Source organism: Saccharomycodes ludwigii, chromosome II (genome assembly GCF_020623625.1).
Source record: "Saccharomycodes ludwigii strain NBRC 1722 chromosome II, whole genome shotgun sequence".
Classification (NCBI taxonomy): Eukaryota; Fungi; Ascomycota; class Saccharomycetes; order Saccharomycodales; family Saccharomycodaceae; genus Saccharomycodes; species Saccharomycodes ludwigii.
Genome location: NC_060201.1, coordinates 2292769 through 2309416, shown reverse-complemented (window position 1 = coordinate 2309416; position 16648 = coordinate 2292769). Strand labels below are relative to the sequence as shown.

General features: G+C 28.2%; 4 protein-coding genes across 4 annotated transcripts; 3 read left to right on the top strand and 1 right to left on the bottom strand.

Annotated features, from left to right (window-relative positions):
- Nucleotides 1–3367: 3367 nt before the first annotated feature.
- SCDLUD_002240 (uncharacterized protein) lies at nt 3368–3805 on the top strand (the record flags this gene model as incomplete). Its single annotated transcript, XM_046076922.1, has 1 exon — nt 3368–3805. The coding sequence occupies one exon, from the start codon at nt 3368–3370 to the stop codon at nt 3803–3805; it is 438 nt and encodes a 145-aa protein (XP_045936346.1).
- Nucleotides 3806–5548: 1743 nt separating this feature from the next.
- On the bottom strand, nt 5549–7174 carry SCDLUD_002239 (uncharacterized protein; the record flags this gene model as incomplete). Its single annotated transcript, XM_046081559.1, has 1 exon — nt 5549–7174. One exon carries the CDS (start codon nt 7172–7174, stop codon nt 5549–5551), a length of 1626 nt encoding a protein of 541 aa, XP_045936345.1.
- Nucleotides 7175–9895: 2721 nt separating this feature from the next.
- Nucleotides 9896–11431, top strand: SCDLUD_002238 (hexokinase family protein; the record flags this gene model as incomplete). The annotated part of the gene is made up of 1 exon (XM_046080621.1): nt 9896–11431. One exon carries the CDS (start codon nt 9896–9898, stop codon nt 11429–11431), a length of 1536 nt encoding a protein of 511 aa, XP_045936344.1.
- A 3569-nt stretch (nt 11432–15000) lies between these two features.
- PET18 (Pet18p) lies at nt 15001–15669 on the top strand (the record flags this gene model as incomplete). The annotated part of the gene is made up of 1 exon (XM_046080622.1): nt 15001–15669. The coding sequence occupies one exon, from the start codon at nt 15001–15003 to the stop codon at nt 15667–15669; it is 669 nt and encodes a 222-aa protein (XP_045936343.1).
- Nucleotides 15670–16648: the final 979 nt, after the last annotated feature.

The window sequence follows — 16648 nt, the reverse complement described above, 5'->3', positions numbered from 1 at the left end:
ACATTATTCTTCGAGTTTGTTTATCCAATTAATATGGCCTGTTTTTTTTTTCCATTTTTAGTTGTCTTTATAATGTTTTTTTTCCTCTTTATGAAATTTCTAATTTAAAATAGGGATTATCAGTTATGGTTTATGTGCTTATCACCATTACCTTTTGTTGGAAAAAAAAATTTGAAGTAAATAGTAACTAATGTACAAAGCGTTTTCCATTATCTTTAAATCAATAACAAAAAAAAAAAGGGAATAGGTGGATAACATAATCTTACTCACAGTGTGACGCTAATTTTCTCATCGTGGATATAAAAATATTTCTTAGAACAAATTTCACAAATGACGCAAATTAAAAAATACATCAATATAATACACATTCTTTCGGGAAAAATTTTTTAAATTACGTAATTGGGATTGTAAATTTATTACAATAATTCCATTGTTTTATTTTTCTAAATTGAATGTTAAAAATCACGTAACATGAAACTCAACCAAAAAATCTCGAAATGCCAAAGAAACAATCATACTAATAATAACATCAATATTAACAAAGCTATGCAAAAACAAAAATGTGATTCTTTAAAAATACAATTAAATCTAAATGGTAAACAAACAAAGTTGGTATATGGTTTTAATATCAGCATGGAATTTCAAATTAATGAATCTTAATATTAATTTAAAACTTGCTACTTTAGGGTGTAGTACAATGAAAGTCAATAAATACGTTGCCCTAACGTTTCAGTTCACCCAATCGAGAAAATAGAAGTATAGTTTTGTTAGAGAAATCAGCAGAAAGCTTAAAATATAAATAGCAACGCTGTAAATAATACAATCAGCAAAAAAAATAGTTCCTTTTAAAAAATAATAATGATAATGATAAAAATAGCAATAAATGAAATGAAATAAATAAAAAAAATATAGTCAACTGAGTAATATGAAAAGCAAGCAAATTTTTTCAATGAAAATTAATAAAACATAAATCTTCCACTTAACTTGCTATGCATTTCCATTCTAGACAATAAACTTAAAAATAAATGTAAAATAACTTAAACAACTAAACGAGCTACTTTATTTTCAATATTGATATGCCATTTTTACTATTGTATGTTATATCCGTTATTAATATAGTACAACTAATTTACTGCGTAGCATTTCATTTTGGTTTTTGTCTATTTCCAAATTCCCTATTTTATTCCCAAAATCTTATTTGAAAGATTTAAGAAGCATTCTTAGAGTTTGAAAAAAATAATCAATAATAACCTTCAACAAAAATAATCTGAAGTTATAAATACTATTTTTTTTTTTGGAAAGTATATTGTTAATGGAATGTTGGGTTGTAATTGTTCTGTATTGGAGACCTTTATAACATCAAGGATAGATGAAATATAAATGGTCCATTTAAAAACTAAAGGTCCACAAGTACCATCAAATTGAACAAACAAAAGACATATATTATCACACCGAACTGTAAAAGTATCTAATCAATTTTAGAAAAGACAAATAAAATATGCATATACCAAATTATTCTCAAAAAAATAACAAATGGGCAATCCAATAAAATATTTAAAAAAAATTTTTTTTACAAATATTCAGTTTGCTATTTTTACTAAATGAGAATCCAAAAAACATACGAATGACCTTCCTGCTTATGCTGTTCTCCAGTAAGAAAAAGTTTAGCTTTTTTTCCTTATATTCGGTCATATGTGAATAATAAAAACATTAATGAGATTGCGAATAAATATTAGAAACTGTCATCAAACTTAATTATTAAGTTTATCTTTAGTTCTTTTTTTCTGGATGATACATCCATCATAATCAGAAAAACAAAAAGAGGCTATTTCCACTTATATTAAATGTTCCATCAATATGCTTTATTCATGCCGAGAATATTCGTGCTCAAAAATTGCTTAGTTTTAATGAATATAGTGTGAATCACGCTGGAAAAAAAATAAGGGACAATTAGATGAGATTACAGGGAAGTTAATACAAAAATAATAATTGTAACAATGACCAATTGTTATCTCTAACTATATAGCACTTCTTGAAAAACCAAATACCTGGATATTGTTACAACCATCAAAGTTTTTCTACTTTTTTTTTTGTTATTTAACTGTAAAACGCAAAAGTCGATGCTATCACAGAATTCAAAAGGATAAAGCCGTTTCTCTGAATAAAAAAAAATTCCTGAGATAAATATTCTCCAACGATATGAAAGTTGTTTTCTAAAAGTATATTCTAATGGTAAACGTCCATTTCTTAAAGATACTGTTTAATTTCTTCTTAATTAACTCATTAATAATTGTTTTTTACCCCTTGACCCTTACCTACAAACTCAGCAGGTACATGACGAACCCCTATCTAAAGTTTCAAAACCAGTTGTCAGTTTATATCAAAAATAGTTCCTGATTGTTGTAACTTTTTTAATAGCGATGATTTTTAGAGATAAAATCATTTTGTGATATTAATATTATTAATAGATACATATTTTTGCTACGAAAATTTTAAGTAACTGTGAAGCATTAATAACTTATTTGTTTTTGTTGTAAATATGGTGAAGATCTTAAAACGTTATGTATTGATTTTAGACTGCAAATAAAAAAAAAAAAAAAAAAAAATGGGCCATGGTGATCTGAAGTTGATGTGCTGTTAGTTTTTTTTCTACCGAGATATTTGTAATAGTCCGAGCAAAGGCCACTTTTTTCTGCAGTATTTCTACATGGGGCTGCGTTATCTGGATTGCTTGATATAATTTACGGATGAAATTAGTCAATTCTAGATATTAACTTCTTTTACGTAATCTACGAAAATAATAAAAGCGAAAATTTTTTTTCTTTTTTTCTTTTTTTTTAGTTTGCGTAACCCTTTTTTATGAATAAGTAGTTGAAGATCTTTAACAAAATAGATCTGCGTATATTTCAATAGTTCAAATTACGTATCTTTAAAAAAAAAAAAAAAAAAAAAAAAAAAGATGTGGCGTTAGTAATATACAACGAGCAAATATATTTATATACACTTTTAATAATGCAACATTGATAGTATACAACGAGCAATTATTATTTCCCCATTGTATTCTAATATTAGAAGCAGCCATAACTAAGTAATTTTTAGGTTACCAAATTTTTATTTTTTCCAAGAAACTTATTCTATAATTTTTGTATATGAACGGCTAAATTTCAAAGTTAAAAATAACGGTTCTTTTACTTAAACGGAAAATATATAGTTATTTGATACTTACAGACATTTTTAATGTAGTTGATCCACATGTTACAATAGCCACTTATTACCGAAGTACAATAACTTTATAGAGAAAGGAAACCAAGGATAATATTTCTTTTTGTGAGATATATATTGAAAAAAAGAAGTAAAAGAAAAAACCATGTCTACTAATATTACAAATTATGGGGGTACTTTTGATTGTGGTACAAATAATATTTCTATATATGAATATCCTAATGCGAGCTTTGGAGGTTTAAAAAATGCCTATTACTGTGGTTTGTCATATTCGTATTTTACCATGTTTCATTCCAACGTTAGCGATGTAGCTAATTCTACTGCTATTATTATTCCATTAAATTCTACATCTATTCAATTTATTTGTAACGCAAATTTTACTACTCAGACATCAATTGTTAGTATTTCTCCAAATATCGAAAACAATAATTTGTTTCCATTGGACAACGCTTATGGTTGTGGTCAAACTTATTATTCATCCTATCCAGCTGATAAATCCAAGAAAAACAGTGCTGGTCTCTTGAAAAATAATTATAAAAAAATGCTATGTTTATTATTTTTATTGTATTTTATTTCATTTTAAATATCAGCCTAGCTAGTATTTTATTTATTTATTTACGTAATCTAATTTTTTTTTTTAGAATTAATTAATGTATAAAAATTGAAAAAGTAAAAATGATGCTTTGCATGTTTTATAAGATTGTTGGATATTAAAAAAAAAAAAAATCGTAAAGATCTTAGTTTAGAAGTGGTAAGCATTGTAGATATCAAGTAAATAATTTTGGGTGAAAAAATAATGGTTTGGGGCGAGAGTTAATTTTTTGAGCCCAAGATATCATAAATATTAATAAGAATCACCCAATGCTATGGGAAATACAGTAACAAAGAATACACTTTGTAAGGCTGAAAGTAGTGTTAATTTTTGGAGTTGTATATGATATTTTTACGGAATTTTTTTTATTAAAAGAAAAAAAAAAAGAAATATGGGTACTTTATTGCACTAGTAAAATAATAATAATAATAATATAAAGACAATTTTAAGTGTTAAAATAAAAGATATGGAAAATGGTTTTTATTTTCAGTAACTTTGCATAAGACTAATGTAGGTGTTTACTGGCACAAGTTGGTCTTTTCATTTCTACCGCTAACTAATCTATAAGAAACTTGGACATCTTTGAAAAAACTTATTGATTATATGTAATGGATTAAAATATATATATACATATGTATATATTTGATAAGTGGAAATATCTAAAAACACGATGTTGAATTGGAGTTGATTGTTACTATTTTATATGTATAAATATAATTATAATTACTAGGTAAATTTTATCATTAAAAAATAATCACAATAAATCACCATCGAAAGATGGAACAACCATAGAAAGACCCATTTTTTATCTGAAAAAAGAAAAAAAAAACTGAATGTCTAATACACAACTATCTTACACACTTATGAATATACAGGGGGGAAAAAATTGTTAGACAATATCAGCTGTACATCGGACAAGAAATAAAACTCATTTTCCGTTTAATAATAATATATATATAAAAGCTTTATTAGTAATTCAGCTCCATTCTTTATCCCACAGTTATGGACTAAGTAAACGTGTAACTAGTTCTAGCTCAAAGTTTAATCGCTATCGTTTATCACACACCAACAATAATCCTTAGTAATTGAAACTTAGTTTAAATTTGTATATAAGCTTTTGATTTTAATAATAAAGAAAAATAGTTATGAATATATCTGCATTGTTATTACGAAAGGCTTATACAATTTTAGCATCCCACTAATCCATTTTGATATTGATTATCGACTGTGTTGGTTCCTTATTTGCTGTTGATGTTGAATAAACTACTGAATCTAAGGTATTGAGTGTTAATTTTAAATTATAATAGCAAGCTTTTTTTTTTTTTTTTTTTACCACGGTCTCTAGCCTAAAGGGATGCAGTTCACTAATATTCCTTCTAGTTAATCCGAATCTATGTAGCATATCCGTCCAAAGAAAAAAAAAATATTTGTTTTCCCATATAGTATTCATTCGCGCCCCCTAGTAACGATTTCTTTCCGACGAAATGGCCTCTCATTTTGTCTAATATCATTTCGTTTAATATCATTTCTGTGATTAAAGATTTTCTAGATTTACTACAAATGTATTTAATTCTATATTCCAACAAAAATTATATTATATTTTTGGTAGCTATGGTAGGTAATTAATTTTATAAATAAATAAGTGAATAAAAAATACAAATAAAAATAAAAAATAAAAAAAAAAAAAAACAAAAGAAAATTTAATAATAAAATTAATTGATGTATTCTAACATTTTAAGCTTCATCAATCACTGAAACATGCGTTTGATATTCAGAAACATCATCATATGTTGGAGAATCAGCGCTTATACCGACTAAATCTTTGTTAATATCGGTAGTTTCTTCAACCTTATAAAATAAAACTGGGAATGCGATAACCATAGAGCCAGCTAATAATCCCCATGAAGTACCAAACATTGTCTGATATGGCTTGTTCATATTGTCAATAGCCCAAGAAATAGCAGCGCCTGCACTTTGTAAACCTTTGTAATAACCAGTGTAGATAGCACATTTTCTTGAAGAGTTTGTTAAGGCACCCATAATCCAATATGAATAACATTGCCATAATGCATCAAAAAACCCATAAAACATATACAAAAACATTGGACCAATATATCTTCTTTCAGTAAAATCAATAGGATTTAAAACAACAGCCCCTCTATAGTGATCTTTAGCAAAAATATAACCACATCCCCAAATAATGTGGGTAGCACCAAAAACAACTGCCCAACCATACAAAGCTCTTCTTTTTCTTGACAATTTTTTGAAATCTAATAGACACCCAATGACCATGGCACCAAACATTTGCATTAACCAAAATAATAAAGAATTCAAGGCTCTAGTTCTGATGTTAAAATTGGTTGTGTTGAAGTCTGACTGTTCGTAAGTGTAGAACCAGTTAGAAGAAAAAAATAAGGGGAAGAGACCCACTATCCAAGGCTCCCTTTTCATAACTTTGAATAATTCAGACATTTCCTCTTTTATTTTGGGGTTTTTTGGAGTAATAATCTTGGAACCATCTTTTCTCTTTACTTTCTTGATAGGTAGTAGAAAAATTGCTAAAATGAATCCACAGGCAGTCAATACCAAAAAGGCAACATAAGTACCAGTACCAACAGAACTCCCATTTTCGTTGTGCATATTTTGGCCTAAGGGAACACAACTACCAATAACGGCACCCAAATTGAAAATAGTCCAGAACATGAAAACATACCTTCCCTTTGCCTTTTCTGTTGGGTAGGACATCATAATAGCACCTTGTGCACACCAAAACATACCAGCGCAAACACCTAACCAAGCACCTGCAAACACAATAAAACCATTCACAGCAGTAATTTGGGCATCGCTTTTGTTACAAACTTTGTGTAATAAAAAAGCTAAGACATAAATACAATAACCAGATCCACCAAAAATCAACGATGGTTTTACACCAAATGTGTTAACAAAAGTACCAGAAAAAAACCCAACAACAGAGAAAGTTGAGTTTAAAGCAATGTTAGCTTTATTAGCCAATGTTGCACTACTTAAACCAGCACCACCTAAACCGGACAAAGCATTGAAACATCCTGGGCATAGAAATGCGACAAAAGATAATAAAACCACTTGAATAAGACCAGATGAATAACTAGGGATGCCAGGTATTAATTTTTTATCGTACCAGGCAGTGCCATGATAGCTATGTGTACTGGCAGAATCTGCATATTCATCTAGCACTATAGCGGTTTTATTTTCTTCTTTACTAGGAAATTCTATTTTTGTAGAACTTTCTTCTTTACTTGGGAATTCTATCTTTGTAGAATTTTGGTCTTGATTTTCAGACATTGAGTACAATTGAGATCTTGATTTCTTTTTGATTTGCATTTTTATTTGTTGTAATTAATATTAAATGAATAGAAAAGGAAATTTAAACTTTCGATTGATCATTTTGATTTCATTTTAGCTTTATCGTCCTGTATATATATATATATATAAATATATATTCTGGTATGTGGAATTAGATGTATGGTTTGTATATTACTATATTTACAAGATGATATGTTCAGTCAAATTCAATGCTTTGTTTTTTTTTTTTGTTTTTTTTTTGTATTTTTTTTTTTTTTTTTTTTTTTTTTGATATCAATTCGCTTCCTTTTTTAGATAACGAATATGTAACATAAAGATATTATATGCGATTAGTTTGTGTTACTTTGATTTAAGTATGTTTCCAGATATATATAATCATCGTGTAACATAAACTTACAGTTACGTTTCCAAAGTCTGTTACTGTAAAGCTATGAAAAAAAAAAAGTTTTTTATTTCAACCGTTCGTGGATGTTTCTATGGCTGTGTATTTTTTTTTTTTTTCTTGATTTTCTTCTTAAAAGCATATTATTTGTTCAAGTCCCCCCTTACGAAACAAACGGCTATAGGATCTTCCAAGAATTAATTTTTTTTATGGCCAAAAAAAAAAATAATACTACAGTTGCTTAACTCCCAATTCAAAATGTAAGCACTTCTCCGTTTTACTTCCAATCAACAAAATCTAAAAACAAAATTTTAAAATGTTTAATTTAATCTTTTTAGCAAATACCTTTATCTTAAAAAAAAAATCGCATTGAATGGGTCGCATTTGCAAAACAGGAATTTTGCAACATCTTCATTATTATGAACAATATCTTTAGTAGCTAAATTGTATTCGATTTATCCATCAAGTGTGAAAAGTAAAAGGTTGTATCTAAAAAAAAAAAAAAATAGAAACCCATGGACTATTAAGATCTTTTTTTTTTTAAAGAAAAATTTACTAGAAAGTTGTTTTAGTATATGTTCAAAAAGAAAACAACTAATGCATAAAAAAAAATGGCTGATAAAATCTAAAGTTTGTTCCAATATTGGTCATCTTATCAGGTAAAAATAAGAATCACATCATAGAATTAATCTAATCTAATCATGTAAAAGTTCTCTTTTATAATTACTTAGGTATTAAACTTGGTGTATTGGTAGTAATGTATAATAAAATATAGTATTAGCAAAATTTCCTTAATATTATGTCAGATAAAAAAAAAAGGTAAGATGTTGGTTATGGTGCTCGTGGAATCTGCAATTTTTCCAAAATATTTAGTCTTTCTCTTTTTTAAAAACATAACTACAATAAACTTTATTTGGGTCCAAATAATTTGCTCTTAATATCTTTATCATGAGTAATAGTTGTTTAACAATAACCATTTGTAACTTAAAAAGTGAAAAAAGTAATGAAATTAGCTATATCTAATCGCATTAGTATAACTAATAACTAATCTGTTACTTTTCATAATGTTAACGGCTGGTGCTTAACAAAGAGCTAAAACTATTGGTAACAAATTCCAGCAAAATTATTGTCATACTTGTATCCATTAGCAACGAAATATTTTCTCTACAGCCTGTTCCATTTTTTTCTTTTATTTGTCACCTGTATATATATTTTTAGTAACTTATTAAGTTTTCCACTCGTAGACTCGTACTAAGTCCGAACACTGGTAAAATGTCCGTTTAGTGAATACCGAAGTATTATTGTATCAATCGTACCGATTTTGGCATCTATATTTAGATAATTTATTAGCGCTTGGAATTATCCGATACTCTAGCTACGCTTATTACGAGGAAAAAGAAAAGTTCGTATGTTACCATCTTATATCTCATTAAAAATAAAAAGATATCTAAGATCAAATAAATTTTTTTTGATAAGAAATTAGTTTTCTTCTGCTTGAGAAGAATAAGCTCATTCATGGATACCTTGTTGTTACTTTTTTTTTTTTTTTGCTTCGTATTTATATTTTCACATAGTTATTACAATGCTATTACTTAAAAATGTAACAATATCTGTATGAATATTTTTAAAGATTTGTTTTGAGACAATGTAGTATTTTTTTTTGTAACTAAATCTTTGGGCAAGTTTTTTTCTGTTCGTTACCAAAAAAAAAAAGTAACGGAAAACAAATTGCAACATATGATATTAAGCAAGATTAGCATAATAACATGTGGTATACCAATATTTTACACTGCGTTCAAAAATCAAAAATCATAAAAAAAAAAAAAAAAAAAAAAAAAAAAATTGTTTACTGGCCATGAATTTTTGATAGCAACCGTTTTTAGTTAATATCTAAAGTTCCTTCTATCGCTAATTTTATTTGAAATATATTTGCTCTTGTTAATGTTGTATCATAGAGTTATGACAATAAAATATTAAGTTGCATAACACCAAGTTAATCTTTTTTTAATAAAAATGGTGACTATGTTAGAGGTGTTAAATAGCTACCTTATATAGTAAATAATAAGTTCATTAATTTCAATATAATCATATATTAGAATAAGCTTATTATTTTTGTCTACTGTTATTTTTATTATTAATATTGGTTTTCAACATACATATATATATATATATATATATATGTATATGTTTGTGTGTGTGTATGTGTGGATATTATTAAATTTTACTCTTCTTAACAAAATACACAAAAATATTTAAGTTTTTAAAGTTTGTTCTGAAACACCAGAATCATTAACAAAAAGAAGAAGAAGAAGAAGAAAAAAAAGAAAAAAACAATTTTTTTTTTTTCATTACGATCAATGGGAACTTATGAAGTACTGTTTAACGACATCATCGAAGACAAAGGAAATTTCCTAAATGACTCGAAGTCGGACTTGATAGTTGTTTCCTCCAATTCCATTGTTGAAGCAGAGGATAAAGAATATGAACCTTTGAAATTACTTACTGAATTTAATCATATACCCAACAAGAATGCCCTAACTTATTACTTAAATAAATATTTTCATATAGCTGAGTTACAGCAGAACTTTGATGAAATTGTTTTAGAATTTAAGGAAGACATGTTTGATGCTATTTATAAATCATATAATTCCATGAGACCTTTTTTCAATGTAGTCCCTAATCAAGAAGTTAATGGTACTTGTTTTGTTATTGACATTGGGGGTTCCACATTAAGAATTTCCATGGTGGAACTTTCTTTTAATTATCAAATCAATTGTATTTTGTCAGAGTCCTGGTGCATTGCTGACGATAATAAAGTTATCGATAAGGATTGGTTAAAATGGATAATTTCAAAGTTTAAAGGGTTTTTGCAAACTCTAAAGATTAAACACAAAGTTGATCTTTCTAATAATAATGGAAAATTCAAAGTTGGTATTACGTGGAGTTTCCCCATGGTTCAAAAGGATGCTTCTAACAGAGGGGAAATATCTGACTTGGGTAAAGGCTTTGAAGTTTGTCAGGAATATTTTGGTGGTGATTTAAAAGATATTTTTGAGAATAATTTCAGAGAGGAAGGATTGGATATTGATGTTGGATCCATTGTAAATGATTCCATTGCTGTTTTTGTTACTGGTGCCTATTTAGTAAAGTCTAAATTGGCTTTGGTTTTAGGAACTGGTTTGAATAGTTGCTTTGCAATTAACAATTCTCTTTTTGGTCAACACAAAAGGCTACCATTATCGGTTAATAGTCCTAGCGATAAGGTTTTGGTTAATGCTGAATCATCTTTTTTCGGTTACAATTTACAAAAATATGTTACTGATATTGATAAGCAAATGTGCGCGTTTTGGAATTTAAACTACGAACAATACTTACCCCCACATTTGACTACTGATCAGTATGGTGTTTTCCAACCTTTAGAGCTATTGACTGCTGGACGTTATATTCCGGAAATTATAAGATTAACGATTGCTAAAGTATTTGCCGAATGCTCATTTGTGATACCTTCTTTATTTACAAAGGGAAAATATTGCTGCGATGCCGAATTTTTCGCTAAGTTGTATATCGACGTCAACCAAGTGTCTGGCTTGAAACCCGACAAATATGAACTTGTTAAGGATATTATTGATGTGGTTATTAAACGAGCCTCCCTTATCTTAGCTATGTATATCATTGCATTGCTGCAACTAGCAGAGGCAACAACATCAGCAACATCAGCACGTGAGACAGTGTACATATCTGTTGTTGGGTCTATGCTAAAATACTTTCCTGGGTATAAAGGTAAAGTTGAAGGATATCTTAATTTTTATTGTAAAAGATTAAATCTACCAAAAGTTGAATTTATATTTCTAGAAAATAGTAGTATATACGGTGCTTCCATATCATGTTTTTGATTTATAGTTAGATAATAGCATATATATCAAAAAAAACATTATTCATTAATGTAATACTAATTGGATTATTATTGTTATACGTTCGTAAATATTTACTTTTCAGTTTACTTATTTAGCACACATATATATATATAATGGTGTATCCAAAGGAAAAAGTTGTTTTTTAACAAAATCTTGCACAAAAAAAAAAAAAAAAAAAAAAAAAAAAAAAAAAAGTTTTTGTAAACAGTTTTATGGATAATAACAAAAAAAAAACCCCCTCTTCCCTCCTCTTACATATAAAACTTTAAACATGTTATACTTCAAGCCAATACATGCAAGCATAATCAATATATATATATATATATATATATACTGTACTAATCTCATTTCCAACCCAATTTAACTGCTTCACTGTAGGTAGGGTAATCGGTATAACCCTTGTCAGTAAAAGCATAGAAAGTAGATCTATCATATTTATTCAATGGCAATCCCTTCTCTAATCTGTCAATCAAATCAGGATTAGAAATAAAAAATCTACCATAACCAATTATGGTTCTGTCATCCAAATTGGCATCACGTTCGGCAATCTCAGGGTTTAAGGCATAGTTACCAGCTCTAATAATGTTCCCCTTCCAGATAGAATAAACAAAATCGTTTGTACCATCTTTATATTCATTCGAACCTTCTGGATCAAAGGGATTCACAACTCTTGGTTCCACTAAATGAATAAAAGCTAATCTTTTCCCATCCCTGGCTCTCTTTTCTAATTCACCAATCACATAGGCAAATTGTGCTATCAAAGTTGGATCAGATCCTCCAGACATAGTACCAAATTTACCATAGGGAGAAAATCTGACACCAACTTTTTCATGGCCAATGGCTTCAACAACTGCATCAACAACTTCTAAAGTAAAGCGTGCTCTGTTTTCAATGCTACCACCATATTCATCGGTTCTTTTGTTGGAAATTGGATCCAAAAATTGGTTCAACAAATACCCGTTGGCACTGTGGATTTCTACACCGTCTGCCCCAGCAGCAATAGAGTTTTTGGCAGCTTGGACATACTCCTTGATGTATTGCTTGATTTCCTCTTTAGTGATTCCATGCTGAGGATTATTGGATTTCAAAGCTCTCTCTTTGCTTTCCTCATCCATGTAAATCCCATCAGAGGCAGAATCGTAACGCAACCCGTCCCTAGCTAAATTGTCAGCAAACGCTTGTCTACCTAAAACCCACAATTGCACCCAAACAAATGACTTATTTTCATGAATCTTACCAAAAATTTTTCTCCATTGCACAAGTTGCTCTTCACTCCAAATACCTGGCGCATTGTCGTACCCACCACATTGTGCTGAAGGGAAAGCACCTTCGGTGATAATGAAAGAACCTGGTCTTTCTGACCTTTGACTGTAATACTCGACTGCCCAGTCCTTATTTGGGATATTGCCCGGATGATGTGCTCTCATTCTTGTTAAGGGAGCCATGGCTATACGTTGAGGCAACTCATTGTTCCCAACTTTGATTGGTTTAAATAAATTACTGTCGTTTAAAGCAATTGGTTTAAAATCTTGAATAAATGGCATTGTAAGTGGTTTGATATTATAATGGGTGTTTTATCTGTCTAATTGATTTGGTTTGATACATTTGGAATTTCCCAAATAAAAAAAAAATGAAAATGAAAATGAAAATGAAAACGAAAATGAAAAACAAAAAATCGTCCAATTTATATAAGACTTAGATTATTGTAAATTGAGTTGAAAATATTAGATTGGTAAAAAAAAAAAAAAAATTAATGTACATATTTATCAATGACACTATCGTAATGATAGTTTTAGTTTTAAATTCTTTGTTTTACCATAATAATAACAAAGTTTATATTATTGCTTATTTAATAGGTATAAGTCAGTTAACAAAGGTCCTCTATTTTTTTGTGGTTAAAACATGCGATTAGGTTGTTGATTACTAATTGTTTTTGGATCAAGTCTATTGTTTATTGCATTGATAAAAAAAAATATTTTTTCTTATTCTGTAAAAAAAAAAAAAATTTATCCCTATTAAATTGTTGATTACTAATTGATTTTTAGAGTAAATCTACCTATCATTGCATTAGTAATACTTCTATGGCATGTTTTTTTTTTTTTTTTTTACTTTTTTGGTTGTATGCTACGGTAACGAAATGCTAAGTTAGTTTTTCATTATATTGATTCCCTTGTGTGACGAGCTTATTTTAATGTTTGTAGTGAATTTTAATATCGAGACATCACACAAAAATACAAAAATTTTATTATACTCTGCAGGTGTTAATATATTTTTTTTTAAAAAAAATTTCAATTATTGGCTTATCAATGCCATCCAAGGTAGTAATAAATTTGGGTGTCTAATATTAACAAATTGACAATGTTTGCAAGCAATTTTGTAAAAACAGTTCATAAAATAGACTTTGATATGTTCAGAGGGCAAATTGTTAAATTTTTATCTGACAACCTTGGAAACAGCTGTACAATTTCATTTGTTAGGTATGTAGCTCTAAAGTACATGAAATAACCTTCACTTGAACCATTTTCCAAAAAAAGAAACATTACTATATGTACTAGTGTTTTTGTGAATAAATATTGACTCGATTACTTTAGCCATGTACCAGCTTATGATTTTAATTTATCTAGAAACATAATTTCTATTTTACCTTTTTTTTGGTATTATGATAAAGCAACGATATTAAATATATTTGTTTTATCAAAACAAAAAAACTAAATCCTCCACTTTTATGACACATGATATGTATTGTTTTCTCTTCTCGCAGACATATTGATATCAGCAAACTTTTATATTACATTATGTTGGAGCGGTTGGTTTATTACCCGGAATAGGGCAATTATCTTGCTATTGATCGTATATCTTTGCATAAATAACCATATATATCTCCTTGTTGTTATTCTTTGTCTTCTCAACTTAGTCCTTTGCAGACTACACATTATTTAATTTATATTTTTCTATACTTATTTATTTATCATTGCCGTTATATTTATCGTGATAGTAATTCTTTTGTTAACGTTCTTTGCACGTGATCTTAAACTTATCTATATTTTGTACGATGAACGTATGTTTTAACATAATAAGGTTAACATTTTGCACCTTTACCTTTTTTTTTTTTCGAATAATTTTCAAAGTATTTTAAAAATGAATATTATAAAATATGGTAGATGTGACTTTTCCAATAAAACTAAAACAAAAGTCAATGAAATTTCTATTTTAAAATAGATTTTGTTGAATAAAAAAAAAAAAAACAAGCAAAAGCCATATGATGTATTATTTCTAACATTTTTTTGTGAATATTTTCTCAAGGCCTTTATAAAAGTGAATGTTTTGTTTTCATTTTAAGTTATTTTATTCCAGAAATTTAGGAAACAATTTAAGAGTATTTCAAATATATAAATCGACAAGAATAATAACAAAAGAATATGAAATGCAATTAAAACAAAAAAAAGATGCCTTTTTTCCCTTTTTTATTTTTCTTTTTTTAATCTGTCATTTCTGATAGAAAAAAAGCAAAATAAATATAATCTTTACCGTCCCCCTATTTTCTAGTCATGTCTGTTACTGATAAATTGATTAAAAAGTATCAAGAAAAATTTGACAAAACAATCAACCACCCGCTAACCAAGGAATTGTGTAATGGTACTTTACCAGATAAAACCTTATACATTTATTTAGAACAGGATTTGAAATTTTTCCATGTGGGGTTAAGAACAATTTTGAAAACTACAATGTTGGCACCTGAAAATGATGTCATGATGAGATTAGCCAAGCAAGTAGGTTTTTTGGCTAATGCTGAACACGGTTATTTTGAGCAAGTTTTGAAGTTATTAGAATCATCTATTGATACTAAGAACACTAAAATACCTGAGGTTTTGCCTGAGGTTGGTGTATATTTGGATTTTCTAAAGAATTTGACTACTGACCATTCCATTACCTATGAACAACTAATTACATTCTTATGGTGTTCTGAATTTTGCTATTTAAGGTGGGCTCAAATTGCTGAAGAGCAAAAGTTGATTCCTTCTGATTTGCATTGGAAATACAAAGAATGGATTAATTTGCACAGTGGTGAGCACTTTGAAGAATGGACATATTTTTTACAGGCTCAAGTTGATAAAATAAATGTTTCAAAAAACTTTGCTGATATCGAAAAAATATTCGAACAAACCATTGATTTGGAATATAAGTTTTTCGAATCCTGTTATACTTTTAAATTCTGAGTGGATTATTATTTTATTTTTATTTTTTTACTATGTTTATTTTCTACCATATTTAAAAAAAAAAATGTATAGAAAAAAAAAAAAAAAAAAAAAAATACACGATCTTATATGTTCAAGTTGTCGTTAAGACATGCGTTTGTCGTATATAGTGTAGATCACATGTAAATGCGGCGCAACTTGTTGAAACAGTTAGTTACCCGGATTATCACTGACACTCGGACTGTTATTTTTTTTTTCTACCGGAACTTTTGTATTAGGGCTCTTCACTTATTGTCATAAGAGTATACTTTCTAGTTTTGTATTGTGCGGTCGTTGATCATATATATATATATATATATATAAAATGGTCTTGTAGCAAATTTGTATTTTGTACGACGGGAATATGCCCTGACCTAAATCACATGCAATCACGTATTAACTATAAACTCTGAAAATATGAACAGTATAATATTACTTCAGGAAATAAAAGCGAGTAGGACTAAAGGGAGGTGGATGCACTTTAATATAAATGATGTAAATGGTTAAATTCATCCTTCCATATGCATTTAATTTCATTCGATAATATTATTGTTTGGAAAAAATCTTTAAGTATAAGATACTGGAGTGCATCGATAATAATAAAAGATTAAATTCGATCATTGTGAAAATATAAAAGTATATATAAAAGTATATATAAGGGATTACTTTTCAGCCTTTCTTAACAAAACATTACCTTGTCAATATTCAAAATCTACATGTATTGCATGTCTATTAATTTAGAAAGATATAGAAGAACAAGAAAAAAAACGTATATGATAAAAGTTTTAAACAAAGAGAATGTAAATATTTCATATTGCTGAGCACAGTAATTGGCACAGAAATACTCATTGAGGGAAATAACACTTCAACACTAATTAAATACCCGGGGAAATGAACTGTTCCAATGGCTATTAAAGAAATTAGCCCACAACCCAAGATATAGAGGCAACATAAGAAACAA